We start from the raw sequence: 26,766 nt of genomic DNA, 5'->3' as shown, positions 1-26,766 counted from the left end.
GGAAGGAAGGTTGGGCAATCCTACTTCCGTAGTGATACTGCCTCGGAAACCCAAGGAGGGGTCGCTATGAGTCGGGGTCGACTCGACGGCACATAACAACAACAACAACAACAACATTCATCTATTTGCCCTTGAGCGAAGAGTATCTAAAGCAAATGGAAGAAATCACAAGATAAAAGAGCTGAACAGAAGATTTCAAAGAGCAACTTAAGCAGACAAAGCCAATTACTATAATGAAATGTGCAAAGACCTGGATTTGGAAAACCAAAAGAGAATAATAATGTCAGCATTTCTCGAGCTGAAAGAACTGAGGAAAAAACTTAAGCCTTGAATTGCAGTACTGAAAGTTTCTGTGGGTAAAATATCGAATGATGCAGAAAACATCAAAAGAAGATGGAAGGAATACACAGACTCACTGTACCAAAAAGAATGGTCAATCTTCATTCATTTCAGGAGCTGACATATGTTCAAGAACCAGTGGTATTGAAGGAAGAGGTCCAAGTTGCACTGAAGGAATTGGTGATGAACAAGTCTCCAGGAATTGATGAATACCCATTGAGATGTTACAAGAAACGAATGCCCCACTGGAGGCACTCACTCGGCTATGCCAAGATATTTGGAAGACAGCTATCTGGCCAATTGACTGAAAGAGATCCATATTTGTACCCATTCCAAAGAAAGGTGATCCCACAGAATGTGGAAATTATTGAAAAATATCATTAATATAACATGCAAGTAAAATCTTACTGGAGATAATTCAAAAACAGTTGCACTAGTATATTGGCAGAGAACTTGAAGAAATGCACGGTGGATTCAGAAGAGGATATGGAACGAGGGATAGTATTGCTGATGTCAGATGGATCTTGGCTGAAAGCAAAGAATACCAGAAAGATGTTTACCTGTGTTTTATTGACGATGCAAAAGCATTTTATTGTGTGGATTATAACAAATTTTGGGTAACACTGAGAAGAATAGGAATTCCAGAATACTTATTTGTACTCATGAGGAACCTGTATATAGACCAGGAGGCTGTCGTTTGAACAGAACAAGGGAACACTACATGCTTTAAAATCAAGAGAGGAGTCAGTCAGGGTTGTATCCTTTCACCATACTTATTCAATCTGTATGTTGAGCAAATAATCCAAGAAGCTGGTCCATATGAAGTAGTACGTGGCATCAGGATTGGAGGAAGAGTCATTAACAACCTGCGATACACCGAGAACACAACTTTCTTGCTGAAAGTGCGGATGACTTGAAGCACTTACTGATGGAGATTGAGGAATACAGTCTGCAGTATGGATTACACCTCAGTATAAAGAAAACAAAAATCCTCACAACTGTACCTATAAGCAGCATCATGATAAATGGAGAAAAGGTTGAAATTGTCAAAGACTTCACGTTGCTTGGTTCTGTAATCTATGCCAATGGAAGCAGCAGTCTGGACATCAGATGACATACAGCACTGGGCAAATCAAGTGCAAAGGACCTCTTTCATGAGCTGAAGAGCAAAGATGTCTCCTGACACAAGCTATGGTATTTTCAGTTGCCTCATATGCATGTGAGAGCTGGACAACAAATAAGGAAGACCTAGGAAGAATAGATGCTTTTGAGCTGTGTTGTTGGTGAAGAATGCTGAAAGTACCGTGGACTGCTAAAAGAACTAACAGGTCGGTCCTGGAGGAAGTGCAGCTGGAATGCTCCTTGGAGGCAAGAATGGCCAGAATTCATCTCACATTCTTTGGTCATGTTGTCAGAAGGGATCATTCCCTGGAGAAGGATGTAATGCTTGGTAAGGTGAGGGGAAGGCCCTCAATGAGATCGATTGACACGGTGGCAGTAGCGATGGGCTCAAGTACAGCAAGGATCTTGGAGCTTGTATGGGAGTGGGTGGTGCTTCCTTCTGCTGTGCATAGGGTCGCTATGAGTCAGAGACGGCACCTAACAACAACGTTCTATTCATAAAACTTTTAGTGGTTGTATAACATTTCGTCATACTTCTATGCCAAAGTATATGTCAATTATTTTGTGTTTACTCATCTTATCCTTGTACATTTAAGCTTTAGATATAATCTAGTTCTTTATGTTTTTCTAAGTTCACAGTTGCTTTTTTTTTTATTATTATACCTCTCAATTATCATCTTTGAAATTCTATTCATAAAATTAGTGGTTAAGCCATTAAATTCAAAGCTTAATTTTTAGTTAAATTTACAAACTTCTCAATTTCTCACTCCAATTAAAAAAAAAAAAAAAAAGCCTCACAGATATATCTTGGAATTTAGACAAGGAAATAATTTGAGATCCTTATCTGATTATTTATTTATTTTTTGTTGATTCTTCAAGAGTTGAGTTATATTCTCTTTTTATCTCCTGCCCTTATAAACTAGAAATGTGTTTTCTGCAACTCTTATTTTCCCTCATTTTGTTTCACATACCTTGGTTTTGAAAATAACTTTTAATCTCAATTAGAGTATTACATGTACTATTCCTTTAGTGCTTTATTTCTGTCATATTTCGTGTCCAGTCTATTTATCATCATTATGGCTAAGACACTTGCCTGCTAACCAGATGGCTGGTGCTTCAAACCCACCAGCCACTCCTCGGAAGGAAGGTTGGGCAATCCTACTTCTGTAGGGATACTCCCTCGGAAACCCAAGGAGGGGTTGCTATGAGTCGAGTTTGACTCGATGGCACATAACAACAAAGTGGTAAATGATAGAAGGCTTTATTATGATGTTATTGTTGTTATTAGATGCTGTTATTAGTCATCCCCAAGTCAGAGCTACCGTATACACAACTGCCAGCCTTTAGTTAGCAGCTGAGCACATAACCACTGTGATACCCAGCCTCCTTAACCTGTAACCTTCTACCCACTGCCATTGAGTAGATTACAACTCATTGGGTTTCCAATGCTATAAATCTTTACGGAAGTAGATTGCCTCATCTTCCTCCTGTGGAGCAGCCAGTGGGTTTGAACTGCTTCCCTTCTGGTTAGCAGCCAAATGTCTTACTACTCACTATGCCACCAGAGCTTCTTAACCTATACCCTAGTAACCTTGACTTAGAAGTTTTTCAAGATGAACGACAGATTTTTTCCAATACAATTAAGTGGGGAAGTATTTTGTTCTTTGTAGTTTTTAGGCACCATCAAGTCAGTTCTGACTCATAGTGACCTTATGTACAGCAGAATGAAACACTGCCCAGTCCTGTGCCATCCTCATAGTCATTGCTATACTGGAAGTCATTGTTGCAGCCACTGTGTCAGTCCATCTTGTTGAGGTCTTCCTCTTTTTCTCTAGCTCTCTCCTTTAACCAAGCATAATATACTTCTTCAGGGTCTTGTTCTTCCTGATGACGTGTCCAAGTACAAAAGGTGAAGTCTAGCCATTCTTGCTTCTCAGGAGCGTTCTGCCTGTACTTCTTCCAAGACAGATTTGTTTGTTCTTCTGGTAGGCCATGGTAGTATATTCAGTATTCTTTGTCAACACCATAATTCATAGGCACATCCATTCTTCTTCAGTCTTCCTTATTCGCTGTCTGGCTTTTACATGCCGATGAGGCAATTGAAAATACCATGGCTTGCGTCAGGTGATGAAAACCATGTTGTGATACAATAGAGTTTACATAGTTTTCAACATGAGAAAATAGGAGCAGGATTATAATTTTTTATAGATGAGGAAACTGAGGTGAAGAGGTTACATAACTTGCCAGTGTTTTTAGAGTTAATGGTGGTTATGAATTCTGTCCTCCCAATATAGGTATTTAAAAATCCTAACCTCCAAGCATGTGTTTATAATTCTATTTGGGAATGGGTTATCTTTGTTATATAAATGAGTCAAGATTAGTGAAGATGTGTCTTGAGTTAATCTTGAGAGGTAAGAGATAAGCCAAGCAAGCTGAGAAGCAAGAGGTGGGGGAAGAGAGATTCCAAGCCACATGAAGATAGCCCAGCAGCAGAATCTCAGAAAGATAATTTTCCACAGCTAACAGAGAGACAAAGCCTTCCCTTAAAGCTGGCACCCTAAATTGTGACTTCTAGCCTCCAAAGCTGAGAAAATTTGTTTGTTGAGGTCACCCATTTGTGATATTTCTATTATAGCATTGCTAGATATCCAAGACAGAAATTTGATTCTGAGTGAGGTGCTGCTCTAATGAGCTGCCTAAAATGTGGAAGTAGTTTTAGAATTGGGTAATAGGTGGAGGCTGAAAGAGTTTTGAGGTGCCTAATAGTAAAAGCAGGAGCCCCAACTCACACATTATACGTTGGCTCTTGTATACAGGAGCTCTGGTAGCATAGTGTCTAAGGCACTTGACTGCTAACCAGAAGGCTGGCAGTTCAAACCCACCAGCCACTCCTCGGAAGGTTGGGCAATCTACTTTCATAGTGATACTGCCTTGGAAGCCCAAGAGGGGTTGCTATGAGTCAGGTCTGACTCGATGGCATGTAACAACAACAGTAAAAGCCTAGGTTGCCTTTAAGAGACTGTTGATAGAATTGTAGGTGTCAAAGACAGTTCTGGTGAGGGCTGAGAAAGAAGTGAGGAAAGCTATAGAAAAGTCTCTGTTGTCTTAGAGGTGACATAGAGCACTAGCAACAGAATGTTCCTGGGAATGTGGGCGTTAAGTGTGCTTCTAGTGAGGCTTTAAAGGAAAATGTAAAATCTTTTGATTCCCAGTGTTTTCTGTTACTCTCAGCTTCCTATAGGTTTGTATTAATGTCTGTTCCTTTGGGTGCACGAAAAAAAAAACATATATATGTATTTTTCATTGCTGTTGAATTGCTTATAAATACTATATCTGTAGTTTTCCAAGTCTATTTTATGAAAATGAATGGAAGAAATACATTTTCAATGAGCAGTACTCTTAACCATGTTAATTAATACGCCTAACACTTGACTTCTCCTTGAGAGTACCAGAATCGTTAATTGAGGTGTCCTTATATCAGTTGACCTTAAGTACCATAGAATCTCTGTTTCATAGAATTTGATGTTATGTTAAGTATTTCATACATAGGGCTGACTGTTCAATAATGATACCCATAGCCATAACCTAAAAGATAACTGCCAAGTCTTAAAATAGACTTAAATGTATTCTTTTTTACTCAAAGTGAAATCATACTCTATATAGTTTTACTTGCTTTTTACTCATAATATAACAATTTCCTGTATTAATATGTCTTATTTGTAGAAAATCCAAACAATAAAGAAGTAAATAAATGTATCAGTATTTCCTCTCCCATGGTCTCTGGGGTTAACTATGTAAAACAGTTCATATGTGATTCCAAGTCTTTTTTAGTACATACACACATGAGATATACACAAAGAGTAATGATAATGATAATTTTTTTAGCTGTTACTTTTTTTGTTGTTAGATGTTTTACTGTGTTTTCAATGAAAGTTTATACAGGAAATTAGTTTCTCACTGAATAATTCCTACAGATTGTTAGACATTGGTTACATTTTTCAGTGTATCATCATTTTTATTATTTGCATTCTTATTTTTCTGTTCGTAGTAATTGATTTTTTTCCTACACCCTTCTTCTCATCTTTGCTTTAGAGTAGTGTTGACCATTTTGTCTCATAGAGAAGATTTTTTTTAAAGGCGCATAGTAGTCATGGGTGACATTATTTATTTTAGAGCCAATCTATTATTTAGCCAACTGGTGACCTTCAGATGGTTTTGGTTCAAGGTTTAAAGTGTATCTCAGGGTGATAGTCTTCAGGGAGTACTTTATCTCTACCAATCCAGTAAGTTCGGACTTTTTTAAGAATTTGAGTTCTTTTCCACAGTTTTCTTCCATTCTGTAAGGATCCATCTGTTGTGTCTCTGATCACAATGGTTGGTAGTGATAAATATTAAATGCAATCATTGCCGTGGAGTCGGACCTGACCCATAGCGACCCCTCCTTGGGTTTCCGAGGCAGTATCACTACGGAAGTAGATTGCCCAACCTTCCTTCCAGGGAGTGGCTGGTGGATTTGAACCGCCAGCCTTCTGGTTAGCAATCAGGTGCCTTAGGCGCTGTGCTACCAGAGCTATTATGGTAGTTATAGCCAACCTCTAATAGCCAATCTCTATGTAGTTCCTTTGATCTTGGGGTAGATGAGACCGTGGTTCCTATAGACCATTGTTGTTGTTGTTGTTGTTATGTGCCGTCGAGTCGGACCCAACTCATAGCGACCCCTCCTTGGGTTTCCAAGGCAGTATCACTACGGAAGTAGATTGTATTTTCTCCTCTGAGTCTTTGGTTTCCTTCTTTCTGTTTTGCTCTGGGCCAGTAGAGCCAAATAGTTGAAGAAGGCCTCTCGAAACCTTTTAAGAACCCAGACACTGGTCACCAAGTTAGGATGTAGAACATAAACTTGGTGAACTATATTATGCCAGTTAACCAAGATGTCCCATGAGACTATAAGGTCCTAAGCATTCAAGCCTGGCAAACCAATCCAGTGAAAAGTTTCTCTAAGAAATACCTGTAACTGTCCCCCATATGTGCTTTATTACATATATGAATGTATATACATACTATATGCATATACACTTACATACGTAACTTCACATTTATTGGTTTTTGTAAAATTAAATATGTCGTAGCATTTAGGTCCTTTTATCTTGTGTACTTCTTATTGACATCATTTATATTAGTCAGGCTACACACACTTTAACTACTGTCTGCTATCTAGAATATGATTCCCTTTCTTCTTTCCCATCCATCCCTGGTAACGACCAATGAATGTTGGTTTCTATATATATACCTATTCTTGAGATCATACGCTATTTGTCATTTTGTGATTGACTTAGTTTACTCTACATAATGTCCTCCAAATTGATCCACATTATAAGAAGTTTGGTGAACTCCTTCCTCATTATTCTTTATGGCTGTGTAGTATTGCAATGTATGTAGGTTCTCTCTATCTTTTTACTCCTGTGAATAGTGCTACAGTGAACATAGGTGTCCATATGTGTGTTCATGTCTCTTTTATTTGATTTCTAGGGTATATACTCTTAAGAGTGGGATTGCTGGATCATAAGGTAGTTCTATTCTAGTTTTTTGAGGAAGTGCCATACTGTTTTCCCATAATGGTTGTACCATTTTACAATACTACCAGCAGCGGATCAAGCATCCAGTCTCCCTACAACTTTGCCATTGTTTTCTTTATTAATTAATTTTTTATAAGTGACATTTTAGCCTGAGTTAAGATGGTATGTCCTTTGAGGTTTGATTTGCATCTTTCTAATGGCTACGATTATGACCATCTTTTCATGTGTTTGTTGGCTGCTTAAATGTCTTCTTTGATGAAGTATCTATTCCCGCCCTTTGCCCATTTTGAAAATATTTGGTTGTTTTGTCTTTTTTTTTTTTTTTCCCCCCGAATATTTGACATTTTCTCTATATTTTAGAGACAGACTCTTACTGGGTTTGTCATACCCAAAGATCTTTGATGATTATAAGTAATTTTGATGAGTATAAGTAATTTTGTCTTCTGCTGTTCATGTATTTGTAGTTATGTTTGATAATTTTTTTTATTTTTATTTTTTTAAATTAGGTCCCCTAATTTTGTTCTCTAAGTTTTCTTCTATAACTTTACAGTTTTAGATTTGACATTTAGGTCTTTGATCCATTTTTAGTTTTTGTGTAGGGTGTGAAGTTATGGGTACTATTAAGTCTTTTATGTTCCTGGTTAGGTTTATTCCTTGTATTTTGTCATTTTGGGGGGCTATTATAAATGGTATATAGCCATTACTCTTGATGGACATTTAGATCCCCAGTTTATCTCTTTTATAAAATAATGATGTAATAAATATTTTTATTTTTCTTTAAGGATTGCTGCATAAAAATAGTTTGGCCATGCCAGTGGCACATTATTTTTCAGCCTAAGTATTGCTGTAATAGTCTTCTCTATACCTTTTCCAATGCCACATCCCCTGATCACTTTTAATATGTTTATTAGCAGTTTGTGTTTCTTTTAGAAATTATCTGTATTTATTTTCCTTTTTTCCCCCTCTGATACACCATGTTGTTGTTATGTGCCATCGAGTCGGCCCCGACTCATAGCGACCTCTCCTTGGGTTTCCGAGGCAGTATCACTACGGAAGTAGGATTGCCCAACCTTCCTTCCGAGGAGTGGCTGGTGGATTTGAACCGCCAGCCGTCTGGTTAGCAGGCACGTGTCTTAGCCACTATGCTACCAGAGCTCCCCTGATACACCATATGTGCTTGATTATGTATAATTCCAGTATGTGAGCCAAAATTAATCACTCCTTAGTCATTTTTTTTTTAAAGGAAATTAGAAAGCCGACTGACAGGTTATTTATCTTTTGTTTACATAGAGAGAAGAGCAGAGATCGTGAAAGGGAACGGGAGCGAGAAAGAGAGAGAGAGCGGGAACGGGAAAGAGAACGGGAGCGAGAGAGAGAGCGAGAAAGGGAGCGGGAGAGAGAAAGAGAGAAAGACAAGAAACGGGATCGAGAAGAAGATGAAGAAGATGCATATGAACGAAGAAAACTTGAAAGAAAACTCCGAGAGAAAGAAGCTGCTTATCAAGAGGTAAATTGAGGAAATGCTTTTATTCTTGCAGCTTGGTGCTTTGGTAATTTGTCATATTTTGTAGAGCTTTTCAGTAGTTCTTTTAAAGCTTTGCCAATTTTTTGTTTCGTTTTTTAGCGCCTTAAAAATTGGGAAATCAGAGAACGGAAGAAAACGCGGGAATATGAGAAAGAGGCTGAGCGAGAAGAAGAACGAAGAAGAGAAATGGTAAGATTCTTAGTTTTTTGAAAAATAAAAATTAGGTCGGATTTTTAATATTAACTAAAATCTTTATAATTAAAATTTCTAAGTCCCAGTTCATCGATCATTTTTCTTTTTGCTTATTTCAAGCAACCTTGACAGTTTCATTACATCAAAATATTTTGTCCTGCTATTTTTCATGTTTTTGCTGCATATAAAATTAATTGCTTTTTGTATGCAATCAAAATAAAACTTATTGATTAACATTTCAAATAAAAATTTACAGAACATTTCTTTGAGTAAGAATCTGCAAAAGTTGAAATTCAAGGGGCTTTGATCTGTGAATTGCAGTGTATTTGGATGAAGCAAATAGTGTGCTGGGAAGAACTGCTTTTATAAATCAAAATTAATGTTTCTGTATGTAACATTTAAGGAGTTCTGGTGGCATAGTGCTTAAGGCATTTGACCACTAACCAGTAGGTTGGCAGTTCAAACCCACCAGCCACTCCATGGGAGGAAAACTGGGCGATCTACTTCCGTAAAAATATACTGCCTCAGAAACCCAAAGCAGGTCGCTGTGAGTCGGAATCGACTCAATGGTAGTGAGTTTAGGGTTTGTTTTTTTTTTTTCTTTTTGTATGTAACATTTATATAGTTTTTTCTTATATTACCATGTTACTCTTGTTTCACCTACATAGTAATCATAAAACTGAATTTTGTGTTTTGCATTTACATTGTTGATGAACTTTAACAGTGAAGTGTTTGGCTTAGGCTGTAATTAAGTAAAGTGAAAAAAGAATTTATTTTATCATAGTTTGCTTCAGTAGTATATTCCATGTGTTCTGTCTTTGCCAGAATTTCATGAAAATTTCTTTATCTCCAGTTTGGAGATTATTCTTCCAAAAACTTCACTGAAGTTAGGAATCTTCTTCAAATAGCTTTTGAACATGAGACATAGAGGGAATTTTTGTAAGTAACCAAAAGGAGGGTGCATGCAGCAATAGATAGCTAGTTTGGGTTTTCTGGATATTAGATCCTCTAACAATATAGAAATTATTTAAAATAATTTTAACTTAATTGTTTTATACCTCTTGTTTTGGATTTCTTTTTCATTCCCAGATTAGAAAATAGGCAGGAGAACAATATAACAAGAAGTTTAATTATTTGACAAATGCTTTCCATCAGCAATATTGTGGAGAATAAAGTTCTTAAAATAATTGTTTCCTATGAGGAAATCTGAAACCTGTCTTTCTAGTGAAAAATTCTGCAGCCTCCCTCCACCCCCACCCCCACCCCACCCCCATCCCCATCCCCTTTGTTGGTTTGGGAGCTTTAAAAAAATTCTGTTACTTAAGCAGTTACTTGCTTGTTCTAGTTATCTAGTATTCCTCAGACAAGAATATACCACAAATGGGACGGCTTGAAGAAACAGGAGTTTATTCCCTTACAGGTTGGAGGCTTTTAAGTCCATGTTCAAAGTGCCAGGCTCTAGGGGCTGGGTGAAAGCCCCTCAACCTTGGCCTTCAGCTCTGCCTCCTGCTCCTGGCCCACTGGAGCTAGAGGCTTTTCTTCACTCAGCTGGTGGCTGCTGAGGTTGACAAGTAAAAAGGCACAATCCCAATGTTACCAAACCACATGGCAGGCCGTTAATTCAAGTCCGTTGAAAGTCCCAAGATCGGCAGACCATGGCAGATACAGCTACATGCAGGGTTCAAGTGTGCCTTAAGCTTGAGACCATTCCCAAAGCTGTTTCTTATATACGAGAAGCAGGCCACATACCCAAAGCAGCTCTTCAGCTGCTCACAGTAGATTCCACCATGGTGTTGATTACCTGTCTCATCATGGGGAATACAACATCCAGCTGCCTAAACAACTCAGAATTGTTGTCCAGCCAAATTGACACACAGCTCCAACTATCACACTTGATCATTATAAAAATGTTCAAGCAACACAAGTACATGAACGTGTCTATCTTTTTTAAGAGAAGTAAGTTGTGTTTATATTTTAGTGTATACATAATAGGCCTTCCTTGTTTGCCCATACTTTAACAATTGTTTTATTTAGATGTTTGAAAGTACTATCATTGTCATTGCTACCTTACCTATATTTATTGAGTGCGAGGTCCTGGGTGTACGAGAATGACAAATAGTTCTTACTTTCTAAAGAGTGGGCAGTATAGTATAGTCAGGTTAGTTACTGTAGAGGAAGAGAACACGTGTACGAGAGACCATGTAAAAGTACAGTGAAAAGCGTACAGTGAAAGTTTGTTCCCAGTGTTTTCAGTGTATAGAGAAAGAATGACTGTTTTGCCTTGAGAGAAGAACTAGTCATGAATAGAATGTTAGGTTGAGGAAGTCTTCATAGAGAAGTGAGATTTGAACTGGATGAGCTGTATTATAATTTCACTGTTGTGGGCATCCTACCATTATCTGCCTCGTTTAGTTTTTAGATACAGTATGTATTGTATATGAAAGTCCAAAAATAGTAATAAGATACTCATAGCTTTCATGGTTGATTGTAGTGAGTTTAAGGTTAGGTAGACGTTACCTTCAGATTGATACAAGAATGTGATTTAAGTTTTAATCCTGAATTTTATAAAAACTATTTTCCTATGGCATCATCTACCTATAAAATAAACTTTGAAATATTTTGGTCCATTAAAAAAAATTAAGATAACTTGTAGTTTTGTTTCCTGGTGTGCTCAGGTTTCATTAGATAATTATTGTACTTTGGACAGTACACTCATAGACTTCTGTTATTGTAGCATACTGTGTGTGGTTTTCACTTCACAGATAAATCTTGTGAGTCCTGTGTTACAGGTAAAAGAGAAAAAGTTTATAATGTGTTTTTCACTTAATGTGTGAAGAATATGAGAATTACAAAGTTTAGATTGTATGGCTGAGGAAAATTTATTCCCAAGAAAAGTGAATGGGGCAGTTTCAATGACTTTCATGTTAATGTTGTATTTTTGTTGTTCATTTCCTCAAAGGCAAAAGAAGCTAAACGACTAAAAGAATTCTTAGAAGATTATGATGATGATAGGGATGATCCTAAGTATTACAGGTAAAGAAGCCTTGCTTTATAAAAGTACTTACACTATAAGTTTATCTGTATTTTTCCCTTGTCAACCAGAGCATGCAGGTTCACCAGGTTGATTGCGAAAGACAATAATCTTTACCTTCTATCTTGTAACAACCCCTGTAACTGATAATAGTAATTTATGTAGTTGGATATAACTCCCATCCTAGCGCTTACCATACTGTGTATGGTAGAATTGTTCTACCTGTCCCCACCTCACCCCATCTGTAAGTTCCATGGAGATGTTGACAATGTGTTGATATTATTTTTATTTCTAGTGTGTCTGACATGAGGGAGCTCTTGGCCAAAGCACTAGGCTGGTTACAAAAAGGTTGGTTCAGACGTACCAGGTGCTCTGTTGGAGAAAGACAAAGCATTGTGCTTCCATAAAAATTAACAGTCTTTGAAATTCTGTGGGGTAGTTCTACTCTGTCCTAAAGGGTTCAGTGAGTCAGAATTGACTCAGTTGCAGTGGATTTGGGGTTTAGGAGGTGTCTGACAATGATAAAGGTATGTAGTAAAGGTATTTAATATATAATTGAATTTAATTAATTATAGCCAAAAACAGTCAAAAGACTGGAATTGGCAACTTAAACTGAAAATGCCGGGGGTGGGGGGGCTGTGAATCAGTTAAATTACTGAAGAATTGAATAAAAAGAAAAATGACAATGCATAACTTCGGTATTCCAAGACACACAATAATCTCTACTGCTTATTTTACACACTTAGTAGAATGATTTAAAAACAAAGTATTGAAGATAAATGCAAAGACAGTGTTTACTTATTAAACTAACATGTCGAGAGTACATTGTTTTGGGTGTTCCACAGACACAAATCTGTAGTCTCTTAACATATAGTTTTTTTGTTAGGAGCCATCTAGTCAGCTCCGACTCATGGTGACCTTATGTAGCTTATGTAGCTTTTAGCGTAGAAAAAAAAATTACTGTTGGAGACATCAAGTTGAAAAGTTGATGATCTGACATGAAATAAGGCCTGTTACGATTTATTCTTCTTTAAAAGATTTGTATTGTGATTTGGGTGAAAGTTTACAGAGCAAATTTGTTTTCCCTATAGCAGTTCATATACATTTTGTTTGATGACATTAACTGCTGTCCCCATAATGTAACAATTCTCTTCCCACTTCTTCCCTATATTTAACCTCTTCCCTGTATCTTTCTTTCCTATGCATTTCTGCCCCCTGGGCTGTCTTCCTATGCAAATACTGCTCTTCTGTTCTCCTATGATTGATTGTTCTAAGGAATCTGTCTACCTGGTGTAAATCTTCACCCTGTGTGCCTATCTGTTACAATTTATTCTTGCAGAGGAAGTGCTCTTCAGAAAAGGTTGCGTGATAGGGAAAAGGAAATGGAAGCAGATGAGCGTGACAGAAAGAGAGAGAAGGAAGAGCTGGAGGAAATTAGGCAGCGCCTTCTGGCAGAGGGACACCCAGACCCAGATGCAGAGCTCCAAAGGGTAAGATATTCTGAGATTCATAACTATTTTGTTTTTAGGAGATTATCAAATCATCTTCAGCAAGCCAACCATAATGTAGTTTATTGTTGGGAGAAATACACTTCGTGATCCCTGTATCTGCATGCTATTTTTAGGGAGGATATTTGTCCTCTTTTTATGCAAATCACTAATACTGGTTGAGAATTTAATTATTCCAGACATCTTACTGATGCCTTGCTTTCTTGTTTTTTGTAAAGTATTGCCTAAGATAATGAATATCTTTTAATGAGACTTTGGTATAAATGTGTTCTTCCAGTAGTTGGCTTTAAAACTTAGAGCTTTCCATGATTTGAGTTCCATTCCAGTGCCACCTCATATATTATTTCTAAAATAATAATGTTTTCATGCATGTTTTTATCATTTAAAAAAATGAAAAAATCGTGTCATAGGACATTGACATACCAAAAAAAACCAAACTCACTGCCAGTGAGTTGATTCTGACCCATAGCAACCCCTCCTTGGGTTTCCAAGGCAGTCTCCCTATGGAAGTAAATTGCCCAGGCTTCCTTCTGAGGAGTGACTGGAGGGTTTGAACCGCCAGCCTTCTGGTTAGCTGTCTTAGGCACTGCGTCAACAGAGCTCCCAGAATATGCCATAACGTCTTCTGTTTTTGCTTTGACATACCCTATTCTTGGATTTAAGAATAGAATGTCCTTTTAGAAATGGTTTGTAGTTTTTAATATATCAAGAATCTAATAAAATGAATTCTTTAGAAGAACTTTAAAAGAAAAAAAACTGTTGCTTGTTTTTAGTTAATACAAACCGTGTTTTTTACATGTCACTTACTTTTCAAAAGGGAAGGTTTTTATGTTGATAAGATGTGTAATTACAGAAATCAGTAAAAAGTTTACACAACATAGAAAATAATGAAACTATAAACCATCTTGAACTCTTATCAGCCAGTATAAATACTACAAATGCTGAGGTAAGTACCCTTTTAAATGTTATACCACAAGTATAATATCCCCCTCACATCTGTTTTCTAAGTATGATTCTAATTTATATGCACTTTTCTAACTTTATATGAGTTCTATGCAAATTTTAGTATTTTATAACCTCTGCGTGATCTTTCTCTATACCTTTTCCATCATGACACTGCCAGAATTTTTGTTTGTTTGTTTGTTGTTTTTGGTGATTTGGGTGAAAATTTAAAGAGCAAATTCAATTTCCATGCAGTTCACATATACTTTGTCTCATGACATTGACTACAATTTACCCCAATGCAACAGTTCCCTTCCTCCTTCCTCCTGATAGTTACCTCTTCCCTGTGTCTGTCCCTCCATGCACTCCTGCCCACTGAGCTGTCTGCCTGTCATAAACAGTCTTTCTTTCTCCCATGATTGTTCTCTCCAAGGAGTATATCTACTTGAGGTAAATGTTCAACTCATATGCCTGTCTTTTGTTTGGCTGGAAGCCGCAGGTGTGGGTTCAGTTCCGCATCTTAAGGGCAGCTAGAGATCATAGTCTCAGTGGTTCCACCATGCTCTATCAGACCAGCAAACCTGTCCCCACCCCCTTTTTTCCTCCCATATTATACTGAGTTTTATTCCACATTGTTCTCCCTCTCTATCCAGAATCTCCTACATTGATCCCCCTCTGAATGGTTGACATTGGTAGCCAAGCACCATCTAGTTCTTCCTGGTCTCAGTCTTACAGGCTGAGGATCAAATGGTGTACCAGTCGCCAGGACTAATTGTTTCCATGAACTTTGGTTTTCTTCATTGTTCTTTGCTCTGGATGAGGAGAGACCCATCATTGCATCTAGATGGCTGCTTGCAAGCTTTTAAGATTCCAGTCAGTACCCGCCAAAGTAGGAGGTGGAACAGTGTTTTGTGTAGTAGGTTAATGTCAATTGAGCTTGATGTCCCCTGAGACTATGGTCCCAACCCTATCGGTTCAACTACTCATTCCTCCGGGTAGCTGGCTGTGACCAAGAAGTGACTACAGCCTTGCCCCTTGTCAGCTGTGCTATACACCTGGGAATTCTTATAGATTATACAAATACACTTATAGGATCATTGCCAAACCTATCCATGGTCTTGGGTACACTGCCCGCTGCATAGACATACCTACTAGTTCAGCCTGTCCACCCATCTGTCCACCCGTATACCCATTTTTACCTTCACTGACAACGCAGTACTGTATGTGCAGAAGGGTTCATCTTTGTCTCTACCTCCCAGGTACCTCTCTATGTCTTCCTCTTCCTGAATGCCACTATGTTGATCACTCATAGTTGGTACATTGCCCTTCTCTTCATCCAAATCAATACTTATTTCTACCTATCTAACAGTATTCCCTCCTCTCCCCTCCCACCCCTGGTAACCAACAAAGAAAACGTCCTTCCATAGATAAACATTTCCTTGACTTTTACAGTAACGGACTAATTCAATATTTGTCAAAATTTGAGCTCTGGTAGCATAGTGCCTAAGGCATTTGACTGCTAACCAGAGGGCTGGTGGTTTATACCCACCAGCCATTCCTCGGAAGGAAAGTTGGGCAATCTACTTCTGTACTGATACTGCCTTGGAAACCCAGGGAGGGGTCGCCATGAGTCGGGTCCGACTCGACGGCACATAACAACGACAACAACAACAACGGTGTTCTCTACTGTCCCCTCCCACCCCTGATAACCAACAAAGAAAATGTCCTTCCATCTGTAAACCTTTGCCAGGATTATTACTATTTTTTCATTGTAATCTTTAGATGTGAGTTTTTTGTTTCCTTAATTGTCTGACTACCACCGGGTTTGAACAGTTTATAGATTGTTTAATAGGTGTTTACATTTTCTTTATAACCTGCTACGTAGTAACATGATACCATGTTACTATGCAGAAATTATAAATTTTTACATAGTTGGATACTTACTTTCTATTATTTTTGTTAATGCTCACTCAGTTTTTACTAAGTTTTCATAATTGTTTTATTTATTTTTGATCATTTGGGGGCAGATATACCAAAACAGGTTTATAGCCTTTAACTCTCAGTTTCTTTCTTTTTTCTGTTTTTCCTTTCCCTATTGTTCATGAGGGAGCTCTGGTAGCATAGTGCCTAAGGCACTTGACTGCTAACCAGAAGGCTGGCGGTTCAAACCCACCAGCCACTCCTCGGAAGGAAGGTTGGGCAATCCTACTTCCGTAGTGACACTGCCTCGGAAACCCAAGGAGGGGTTGCTATGAGTCGGGGCCGACTCGACGTTACATAACAACAACAACAACAACAACATTGTTCATGAATACAAAGTGATACTTAGCCTCAGCTAAAGGCCTAGAGAGAACAAACAGTAGTACATGCCAAGTTGAGAATTCAAGCTACTTTTTTTATGTATTGTTTATACAAAATAAAACTTTGGGTTATACTTTTTAAAATAAAATACAAAAAACTACTTGTGAAATTCAGCAGATGACTATATATCTTTGTTCTCTCTGAAGAGATTATAGAAGCCTCTAGAGAATGCTAATATATATAAAGTTTTAAAAAAAGAATTTGACATAGCACCTAATACCCAATTTTCTAATTTTTTAAGTGCTTACTGCTTAGTTATTCCTGACCAACAAGGAAAACAGATATTTTAGGAAGGATGATGTAAGTAAAAAATAAATTGAACAATGTATTCTTGTAGTATTCTTAATCAGTCCGATTATTTTTTGGTTATAGATGGAACAAGAGGCCGAGAGGCGCAGGCAACCACAGATAAAGCAAGAACCAGAATCTGAGGAAGAAGAAGAAGAAAAGCAAGAAAAAGAAGAAAAACGAGAAGAACCCGTTGAAGAGGAAGAAGAACCAGAGCAAAAGCCCTGTCTTAAACCTACTCTGAGACCCATCAGTTCAGCCCCATCTGTTTCCTCTGCCAGTGGCAATGCCACCCCCAACACTCCTGGGGATGAGTCTCCCTGTGGAATTATTATTCCTCATGAAAATTCACCTGATCAACAACAACCTGAGGAACATAGGCCAAAAATAGGACTTAGTCTTAAACTGGGTATGTTATTATTTCCTTCCTTCCTTCCTTCCTTTTTTCATGAAAATACCGAAATTTTCCCTTAAGGAAAAAAATAAATATGTGGTGCTTGGAAGGTAGATAGAAAAATACTCAAAAATGTATTTTCTAGCTCACGATTGTTTTCATAGTTCTACTAGTGCTTCTGTATCTGCAGCTGCCTCGAGTTCTGAGAAGAAATGAAAAGTTAAATTTTCTAGCACTTGTGAGTAGTCAGTTACTTCTTAAAGTCGGGATATTTCTCTGAGATTTGTGAAAATACTAATTTTTGTAATGTCTTTGAGGGTTGATGGGTTGTAAATTTTAATATTTGAAAATTGAGTCATCATGCTGAGATAATATTTTTACTATAGGTGCTTCCAATAGTCCTGGTCAACCTAATTCTGTGAAGAGAAAGAAACTCCCTGTAGATAGTGTCTTTAACAAATTTGAGGATGAAGACAGTGATGATGTACCTCGAAAAAGGAAACTGGTTCCCTTGGATTATGGTGAAGATGATAAAAATGCTGCCAAAGGCACTGTAAATACTGAAGAGAAGCGCAAGCACATTAAGAGTCTTATTGAGAAGATCCCCACAGCCAAACCTGAGCTCTTTGCCTATCCCCTCGATTGGTCTATTGTGGATTCTGTGAGTAGCAGTGCTATGGGCGTGGTTTTGAATGTGAAAACAAACTCATTTCATTCTGTTAATGACAAGTAAGAGGTGATAGTGTGGTTGGAATCTTGACACCAAGTAAATGCTGTAGCCAAGAAAGGTAGATTATTGCAAAATTCTTGGGACCTAACCTACCTTGAAGTCAGCTTTTAAAAGATTAGAAGCAAAAAATATTATCTTGTTACCTACCCATTTTAGTTTTTACTTTAGGAGTATATTAGGTGAAAGCTAAGGATTCTTGGTTAATAATGACTGTAGCAAGAAAATATCTATTAAACAAATCACTCTAATGACGTAGTTTTGCCCGTTGTCTGATTTTCCTATCTTTTCTCATGTTTAAGCTTCCCTCTGAGGTCTCAAGTGTTTATATATGCAGTTGTAGTAATTTGTATTTTAGTAAGTTTTGAGGGAACATCCATGACATTTTAGTCTTAAGAAAAACAGCGAGGCTTTATAAATGTAATAAAAAACTAAAATTCTTTAATTCAGCAACCACACTTTGTTTTGCAGATACTGATGGAACGACGAATTAGACCATGGATTAATAAGAAAATCATAGAATACATAGGTGAAGAAGAAGCTACATTAGTTGATTTCGTTTGTTCTAAGGTTAGTCTCTTACTCCATATACTCTCAACATTTGTTTTCTAGATAAGAATATTGCACACTTTCTAAAATCAGGAAAAAAGTCTTTCAAAATCAAGTCTCTGACAGTTTAGTTTTAGTTAAGTGATTCAGGGCTGCTTAAATGAACTCCTTCGTCTCACTGCAGATCCCCCGTACCACATGCTTTCACTTCACACATCAAAGAGGTTGGAATTGCTGGAGGCTATCAGTTACGATTTGTTTCTTTCCCTAAGAATGGCATGCCACCCCCTTCTTGTCTTAAATGTTAGGATATTGGAGAAGTACAATTGATGTGGGTAATTTCTGGAGATAGCCTATAATGTGTCTCAATTCCTTTGTCAGCCTTCCATACTTTGGAAGAACAAAATAGTCCCTTCTATAATATTATAGTCAATGTTGATTGATTGCTGTATGCCAAGCTTTGTCCTTGGTAAGCATTTTATTGAACTTATCTCCTTTAAACCTTTTCATAAACCTTAGGAAGTCTTAATTGCTAATATTATCATATTATCCCCCAATTTATGGATGAAGAAACTGAGGCTTAATAAAAGATTGTGTCTTGGCCAAGTTATATGGTAAGTAGCAGAGCCAAGCCTCCAAAACCCATGCACTTAATAACCAAAATTTAGTATCTCCTGAAAACAAAGTCATTATAGTTACTATACTAGAAGCTCCATATTCCTGTAAAGGTATAACTATAATTGCATTTCAAGGAAATAGTATTTTCCCACCAGTACTGTTTTAATATTAGAGCAAACACATCTAGGCTGCCCTTACTACTAGCATTAAAACTTGTAGAAGTGAGATCTGGCTTTGATGAAGAAGACAGACACGTTACTGATTAAGACCTCAGGTTTTGGTTTCACACTTCGATTAAAAGAGTGGGATTCTGAGGAATTGAAAACTTCATAGGAAGATTCCTCAGCCAGAGGAAATTCCTATTCCAGTTTGAGGGTCTGTCCCTTAAAATTCCTTATCTGTAGTGCTCAGTTTTTATTTTCAAAGTGACAGTTACTTGTTTCTTTCAGGTTATGGCTCACAGTTCACCTCAGAGCATTTTAGATGATGTTGCCATGGTAAGTAAGAAATTTGCTGTTGTTATTATTTATCAATGTGAACAGTGACTCCTCTGAATTTAATTTTCTACATATGTTGGTTTCAGACTCTTTTTATAGTTGTGAATTAAAATTTAAACATTCATGGAAAGGTAAAAGACATGCATTGTAAGGTCCATTACATAAGACTAATGTTAGGATTTTCTTTGTTTTTCACCAGCTCCTACCCCTGTGGTGTTTGTGTGTATAAATCCAGTTGTCTAGTCCGTTATTCTAAGAAACCTCAGAGTATCCTTGACTCCTTCCTGACCATTCATATTTAATTAGTACAAACCATTTGCCAATAAATTGACCCTAACTTGTGGCAACTGTGTGTGTGTCAGAGTAGAACAGAGGTTCCATAGGCTTTTCAGTGGCTGATTTTCTTGAAACTAGATTGCCAGGCATTTCTTGCAAGGCACTCCTGGGTGGAGGTGTTGTGGGGGTGGTAGGTGGAGGCTTGCATTTTGACGTGCAGCCAAGAATGGCAGGAAGGGGCAGAGTGGGTATCTGAACCAAAAGGAGCTCTGTGGTCAAGGTGCTGAGTAAGTGTCTGCATTCCGTGATGGCTGCAGCCAGCTAAGACTCATTTTCTGTCTGTCCAGCCAACCTGATGAAACTGTTTGAATTCCTGATAAAACATTTGGGAAAAATGTCTTGCCTCCACACTGCTTAGCTTCAAAGGAAAGAGATGTGTGAATGGGCCCTGGTCCTTGATAGTGGAATCTGAACTTTCCTGAGCTTCTAGCTTTTATTTAAAGTTTATCCCTGGAGTAGAGAGTGGGAATTGTATTTGGACATGAGTGTATCAGTGTTGTAGTGTTTGGCCTCAGCAGAGTTGCAGCCATTGTTAGTGAAAGTTACATGTATTATCTTAAATCAAGTCTGATCTGTTGAAGTACTCTGATACTTGGAATGTAATTAGTTAGTTCTTTATTCACTTCTTACATGGTTTGGATTATTTTCTGGCTCATTGTTGACCAGCATAGGAAGAAACCAGCTGAACCAGTATTGTCAGTCAACTCTGGTAACAAAGTTTATGGGCCCCCTAAGTGTTAATTGGGAGCTCTGGTAGCATAGTGGCTAAGGCACTTGACTGCTAACCAGAAGTCCTGCAGTTCAAACCCACCAGCCACTCCTCGGAAGGAAGATGGGGCAATCTACTTCTGTAGTGATACTGCCTCAGAAACCCAAGGAGGGGTCGCTATGGGTCGGGTCCGACTCAACGGCACATAACAACAACAACAACAAAGTGTTAATTGCATGAATGAGGGCATTGGATTTTTAGCTAGTATTTATAATAATGTTGTTCCTATTAAATGTCTGACTTTTTCAAATTACTGCCTTTCCTCATTTTGTATTATGAACTTTTGTTATATATTGTGGCTAAATCCCTACTATTTCAAAGGTGTAACTGTCACATTATTTACTGCTACACCATAGGTCCAAACTGTGAGTCAGATCTGACGCAGATGTCTAACTAAATAGTTCTTTAGTTACCATTATTGAGAAATTTAGGGCAATTTTTGATAAAAATCCAGATTTCCTTCTTCTCACGGGTACTTTTTGAGCACTTGTTGTAATACCAGACACTATTAAAAGCACTTTGTGCATGCTAATTCTCTTAGTTACACAGTAGTACCTACCCCTGGTGGTATTGCTGGTTAATTATTTCTTCCATTTTATAGATGAAAGAACTCATGCCCAATGAGGTTAAGTAACCCATCCAAAGATTGTGGTTAGTGAGAGGTAGAAGTGGAATTTGGTCCCAAGTACTTTGACTACTCCTTCTCTTAATTCATACCCTCAACTACCTTTATGAGATGAACCCATGTTCATAAACTAATGTTACCAATTAGGCCACATTCCGTCATGACAGTGATACCCTGGAGGTCAGTCATTGCTGCCTCCTTTTGAAGCATGTGGGATAAGGGAAGAAGTATCAGTGGGGACATTACACACCTATCTCAGAAGATGGGAAGATACTTTGATCATTTGCCAAGGGGGAAAAACATGTTGTTTTCAAAAAAACCTTGTGTCTCTTGTGATGATAAGTGTTCACTTACTCTTTTAACTGTATCCTAGACACTATATTAAATGCTTTGTATGTATTTTCATTTACTGTTTAACTCCATGTCACATACATAATTAAACACTTGGTAAATGTTAGTTAAAATTTAGGTTGTTTGGGGGTAATGAGATAGTCTCTATGAAGTTACTATGTAGTCTTATATTTAGATCTGCCCAAATTAGCCTATTGTTTATAAGAAATATTTGTGTTCTTTCAGAGGTAGTTTTGCCAGATATGTGCAATGTAGCCTATGTAAAGATAAAATGGATCAGAAAAGTACTGTAGTGTTAATGTTTAAGTAAGCCATGGAATTTTGCTGAATGAATCCTTTTTGTTTTTAAGTAATTTACTTGTATTGCTTAATGTATTTCCTATATTATGATACTATTTTATTTTGTTTTCAGTAAAAGTCTACACAACAAATTAGATAGCAATTTCTCACATTAGATTTTAAGTCCTCTACTTGAAAATAAATGCTTGTCAGTAGATAAAACTTTTTTTGTGCTGGTCACTATTGTTGGAGATGTTAGTGATTTTTTATGTTACTTGTGTTATTTTCTTTCTCCTCTAGGTACTTGACGAAGAAGCAGAAGTTTTTATAGTCAAAATGTGGAGATTATTGATATATGAAACAGAAGCCAAGAAAATTGGTCTTGTGAAGTAAAACTCTTTTTGCATTTAGAGTTCCACTTCAGATTTCTTCTTTCCCACCCTTCAAAGGACTTTGAAATTTTCTTTGTCCTTAAAGACATTTGTGAGATCTGTAATTTTTTTAATGTAGAAAATGTGAATTTTTTGTCCTCTGATTTGTTGATGCCCTGTGTACTCCCTTGGTTGTAAAGTCATCTGACTCTTACCTTGGTTATCTTTATACTCAGCAGGTACAAATTACTGGTATGTTTTATAAGCCACAGCTACTGTACACAGCCTATCTGATACAATCTTGTTCTGCTGATTGGTTCCTTGTAAATATTAAAATGACTCCCCACTTAATATTGAACTGTACTGTTTAGGAACAAACATGAATGATTTTAATTGAAAGAATACCAGTTATATCTATTATCCCCCTTTAATCAGAAAGGGCAAGTCCTCATGAAGGTGTGGAATTTAAAATTAGAATGTAAAAATTAGTGGATAATCCATTCCTCCCATATCTCTGTATGAATGTGTTTGTGTGAATGTTTGTGTAAAAAGGCTTACTTTTCCTTAATTTGCTTTTGAGAGCTCCTTTAAACATTTCCTAATTGCAGAATAGAATCGAAAAGAAAAAGTGATGTTGTGCCAACCCAAATCTCTGGGATAATTAGGTTTATTAGTTTCCCAGAGAATGGTATTCCGTTGTGAGCAACATTCTGTTGACCAGGATGGGGTTTCCCTCTTTATGGCTGACTGCTTCACCCTCTCTATTAAGGGAGTGTGTATCATAGTGATTTCCCCTTAATTTATTGTTCAGAAACGAGGCAGATCCTTAGATTTTGGAGAGCTTTATTTCATCCATTTTTCACTCTAATTAGTCCTTAATTTTGATGTGCCCTTTTGGAAATTTTTATTTAAATCTTCCTTCCAAAGGCATAAGTTAAAAAAAAAAAAAAATTCTAAGGAAAAAAGAACCAGACAAGATAAAATGAGGCAGTTTTGCACAGTAGGAAGTTTCATTAACAAATTTAATTCCACTTGGCAGTTTACAAGGTTTACATCTTACTTCTAAGGAGAAAAATAAATTATTTATGGCAGTTATCAACCACTACTAATTTTTTATCTTCATATTCTGTAAAGGGATTATATTGTGTGTGTATGCTTACTTATACACACAACAAATTGTTTTATCTCTGCTTATCAAAGTTTAAAAATATACTGATGATGTGCTTAAAGACATACATAGGCTGTCTTTATTGTAGATCAGAACTTCACCAGGGAGCAAAATTACCTGAAAATGTAACAAGTTTTAAACCGTTCATAACACAAAGTAGGTGCAGCTGTTCTCATGTCAGTGTATTTATTTAAAAGAAGGATAAAGATTGGTGTGTTAGAGAAGCATAACTGTGAGCTTGAGTTACTAGATTTTTTTACATCTTAAGAGGACATTTGATGAAAACACTGTTCTTAACATTGAAACATGAAATGGTTGCATTATGTAAATATTTCAAATATTAAAAATGTATATATTTGAAGGACTCATTGTTTCAGTCTTGTTAAATAAATGGCATCATGTAATTGTGCAGTGAATACTAGGAAACTTAACTTGAAAATATGGGCTGAAATTGTGGTTGGCCTGATGGTGACTCTTTTTTGCATATTAGTAGCTGAACATACACTACCCAGCTATAGAATTTTCCTTATTATTTTAATTTCATATGTGTCAAATTCTGGTTTCTCAAGGGAAAATTTCAGGAAGATTCCTCTTGCCATTACAAATTTTTTCCTTTTGCCACATCCGCTTTCATTCTATACACAATGTCAGACCTTTTGCCTTAGCAATTTGTTAGGCTTTTATGTCTTATCATACTGCATAGTTAACTGTTTTTAAGGCATCATATCAGTCTGTTACTATTTAGCCAACATTAGCATGAAGGTTCATTTAGGTAGGGTTAATTTCCCTTGCTCTGGTCTCTTCCGTTCTTTCAGCTGTTGTTAGGTGCCATCGAGTTGGCTCTAACTCATAGCAACCTTGTATACAACAGAATGAAACACTGCCTGGTCCTGCGCCAGCCTCACTGTCCTTGCTCTCCTGATCCCATCGTTGGCAGCCACTGTGTCGGTCCACTTTGTTGAGAGCCTTCGCCTCTTTCGCTGACCCTTCACTTCACCAAGCATGGTATCCTTCTCCAGGGAACGGTCCCTTCTGACAACATGACCAAAACAAGTGAGACAAAGTCTGGCCATTCTTACTTCCAAGGAGGTAGATTTGCCTAGTGCAGTACATTGTCTGATTTTTGACTGTTGCTTCAGTGTTGATTGTGGATCCAAGTAATATGAAAATTTTGACAACTTAAGCTGAACTTACCTTAAAAGACCCTTCTAAAAGCTAGAGCTATCCCTTATCTGAAACCCTTGAGGGCATAACAACCCTCAGTGGGGTTTGTGGCAAGACTTCAGACTTAAACATTAACATTTCTGTATAGAACTGGAATAGTCACACTAAGTGGGATAAATACTGTTAATAGCTGAATACTGGTTCAAGTCAGGTTTTACCACCAAGCTTAATGAAAACCTTTTGGTTCTCAGAGCTGCTTGTTTTTCAGAATTTTACTTGTAGAATTGGAGATATATATATATATATATATATATATGTTATATATATATATATATATATAGGCATATTCTAGTGTGTCTGGAAAAATACATAGGACATGTTTCTAATAAATTCCTTGTGCTCTTTGGGTTGTCTTTACCATAAGCCCACAAATTAATTTGTTTGGAAACTCTATACTCATACTTCCCATTCAAAGTAGAAAAACTATGAAAGTCAAATTCTCGATCTAACAAATTATATAGGAAACAATTTTCTTTTACAAAATTAATTCGCTTTTCCTCAATTTACCTATACATAATTGTAAACATGTGCATCTGTTTACAAGGAGAAAAGGTAATTATTTGGAGTAGTTTTTCCTCAAACTTAAGTGTGCATCTGGATCCCAGGGAAATCTTCTGGCAGGCTGATTTAGTGGGTCTGGGGTGAGGCATGAGATTTTGCATTTCTATGCAGCTACCAGGTGATGCCACTACTGATAGTGCAAAGACAGTGCTTTGATTAGCAAGGGTTTAAAGTATAGACAGTCCCGGGCTTTGAATTTGCCCTTTAATGTTAGATAAATTTACCGTCACTTTGAAACTATTGAACCAATCCCTCTTGGCAACACTTTCTTTGCTACAGTCACCTTCATTTGCTATGCTTGCTGCTTTTAAATATGGAAAAAGTCTTTCTGTCTTTCCTTGGACCCAAACCAAACCAAGCTCACTGCCATTGAGTTGATTCTGGCTCATGTTGTTGTTATGTGCTTTCGAGTCAGACCTGACTCATAGCGATTCCTCCTTGGGTTTCCAAGGCGGTATCACTACGGAAGTAGATGGCCCAACTGTCCTTCCAAGGAGTGGCTGGTGGGTTTGAACTGCCAGCCTTCTGGTTAGCAGTCGAGTGCCTTAGGCACTATGCTATGAGAGCTCCCACTTCTGGCTGATAGCAACCCTATAAGACAGAGTAGAACTGCAGACTGCCTTATCTTTCTCCCTCAGAGCTGTTGGTGGGTTCAAACTGCAGAGCTCTTGCACAGCAGCCTGATGCTTTAACCAAAGCACTGCCAGAGATTTTTTTTCTTTTTTTTAATATTAATTTTAGAATTTTATTGTGGTTAAAATATACACACAAAGGCATTCACTAACGTAATTCTACATTTACAGTTTAGGGACATTGATGACATTTTTCATGTTGTGCCACCATTATTGCATTCTGTAACTTTGTTTTTTTTTTTCAATTATATTGTGATTTGGGTGAAAATTTACAGAGCAAATTCATCTTCCATATAGCAGTTGACTTTGTTTCATGACATTGACTGCAATCTCCCACAGTGCAACAGCTCTCATCCCACTTCCTCCCCATAACTACCTTTTCTCTGTGTCCTTCCCTCCTAGGCACTTTTGCCCTGAGCTGTCTCCTTGTGCATACACAGCTTTTCTGTTCTCCCATGATTGATCTCTCCAAGGAGTGTATCTACCTAATGTAAATGTTCATCTCATAGGTCTGTCTTTTGTTAGGGTAGAAGCCACATGAGTGGGATCAATTCCAGACTTGAAGGGCAGCTGGGGGCCATAGCCTTGGGAGTTCCTTGGTTACCTTTATAATCTATCAGAGCAGCAAACCTGATCCCTACTCTTTTTTTTTCTCTCTTTTTTAATGATTTTGAGTTTTATTCCACATGTTCTCCTACTCTATCCAGGATCTCGTACAAAGATTCCCCTCCAAGTGGTTTACAGTGGTAGCCGGGCACCATCTAGTTCTTCTGGTCTCATAGTC

At 37.4% G+C, this 26,766-nt stretch overlaps 1 protein-coding gene across 1 annotated transcript in view; it reads left to right on the top strand.

The window, feature by feature from the left end:
- Positions 1-22,419, top strand: part of RBM25 (RNA binding motif protein 25) — a 68,872-nt gene extending 46,453 nt beyond the window's left edge. Inside the window, exons 9-17 of the mRNA XM_007941428.1 lie at positions 8,325-8,541; positions 8,659-8,748; positions 11,711-11,784; positions 13,122-13,272; positions 16,966-17,290; positions 17,662-17,936; positions 18,474-18,572; positions 19,619-19,666; positions 22,327-22,419. Coding sequence (XP_007939619.1) covers positions 8,325-8,541; positions 8,659-8,748; positions 11,711-11,784; positions 13,122-13,272; positions 16,966-17,290; positions 17,662-17,936; positions 18,474-18,572; positions 19,619-19,666; positions 22,327-22,419 — 1,372 coding nt within the window. The remainder of the gene's footprint in view (positions 1-8,324; positions 8,542-8,658; positions 8,749-11,710; positions 11,785-13,121; positions 13,273-16,965; positions 17,291-17,661; positions 17,937-18,473; positions 18,573-19,618; positions 19,667-22,326) is intronic.
- The last annotated feature ends 4,347 nt before the right edge of the window (positions 22,420-26,766 follow it).

This window comes from Orycteropus afer, unplaced genomic scaffold (genome assembly GCF_000298275.1).
Source record: "Orycteropus afer afer isolate SDZICR_OR568_19922 unplaced genomic scaffold, OryAfe1.0 scaffold00079, whole genome shotgun sequence".
Taxonomy (NCBI): Eukaryota; Metazoa; Chordata; class Mammalia; order Tubulidentata; family Orycteropodidae; genus Orycteropus; species Orycteropus afer.
Note: the sequence above shows the minus strand (reverse complement) of the source record. Positions and strands in the feature narration are given on the sequence as shown.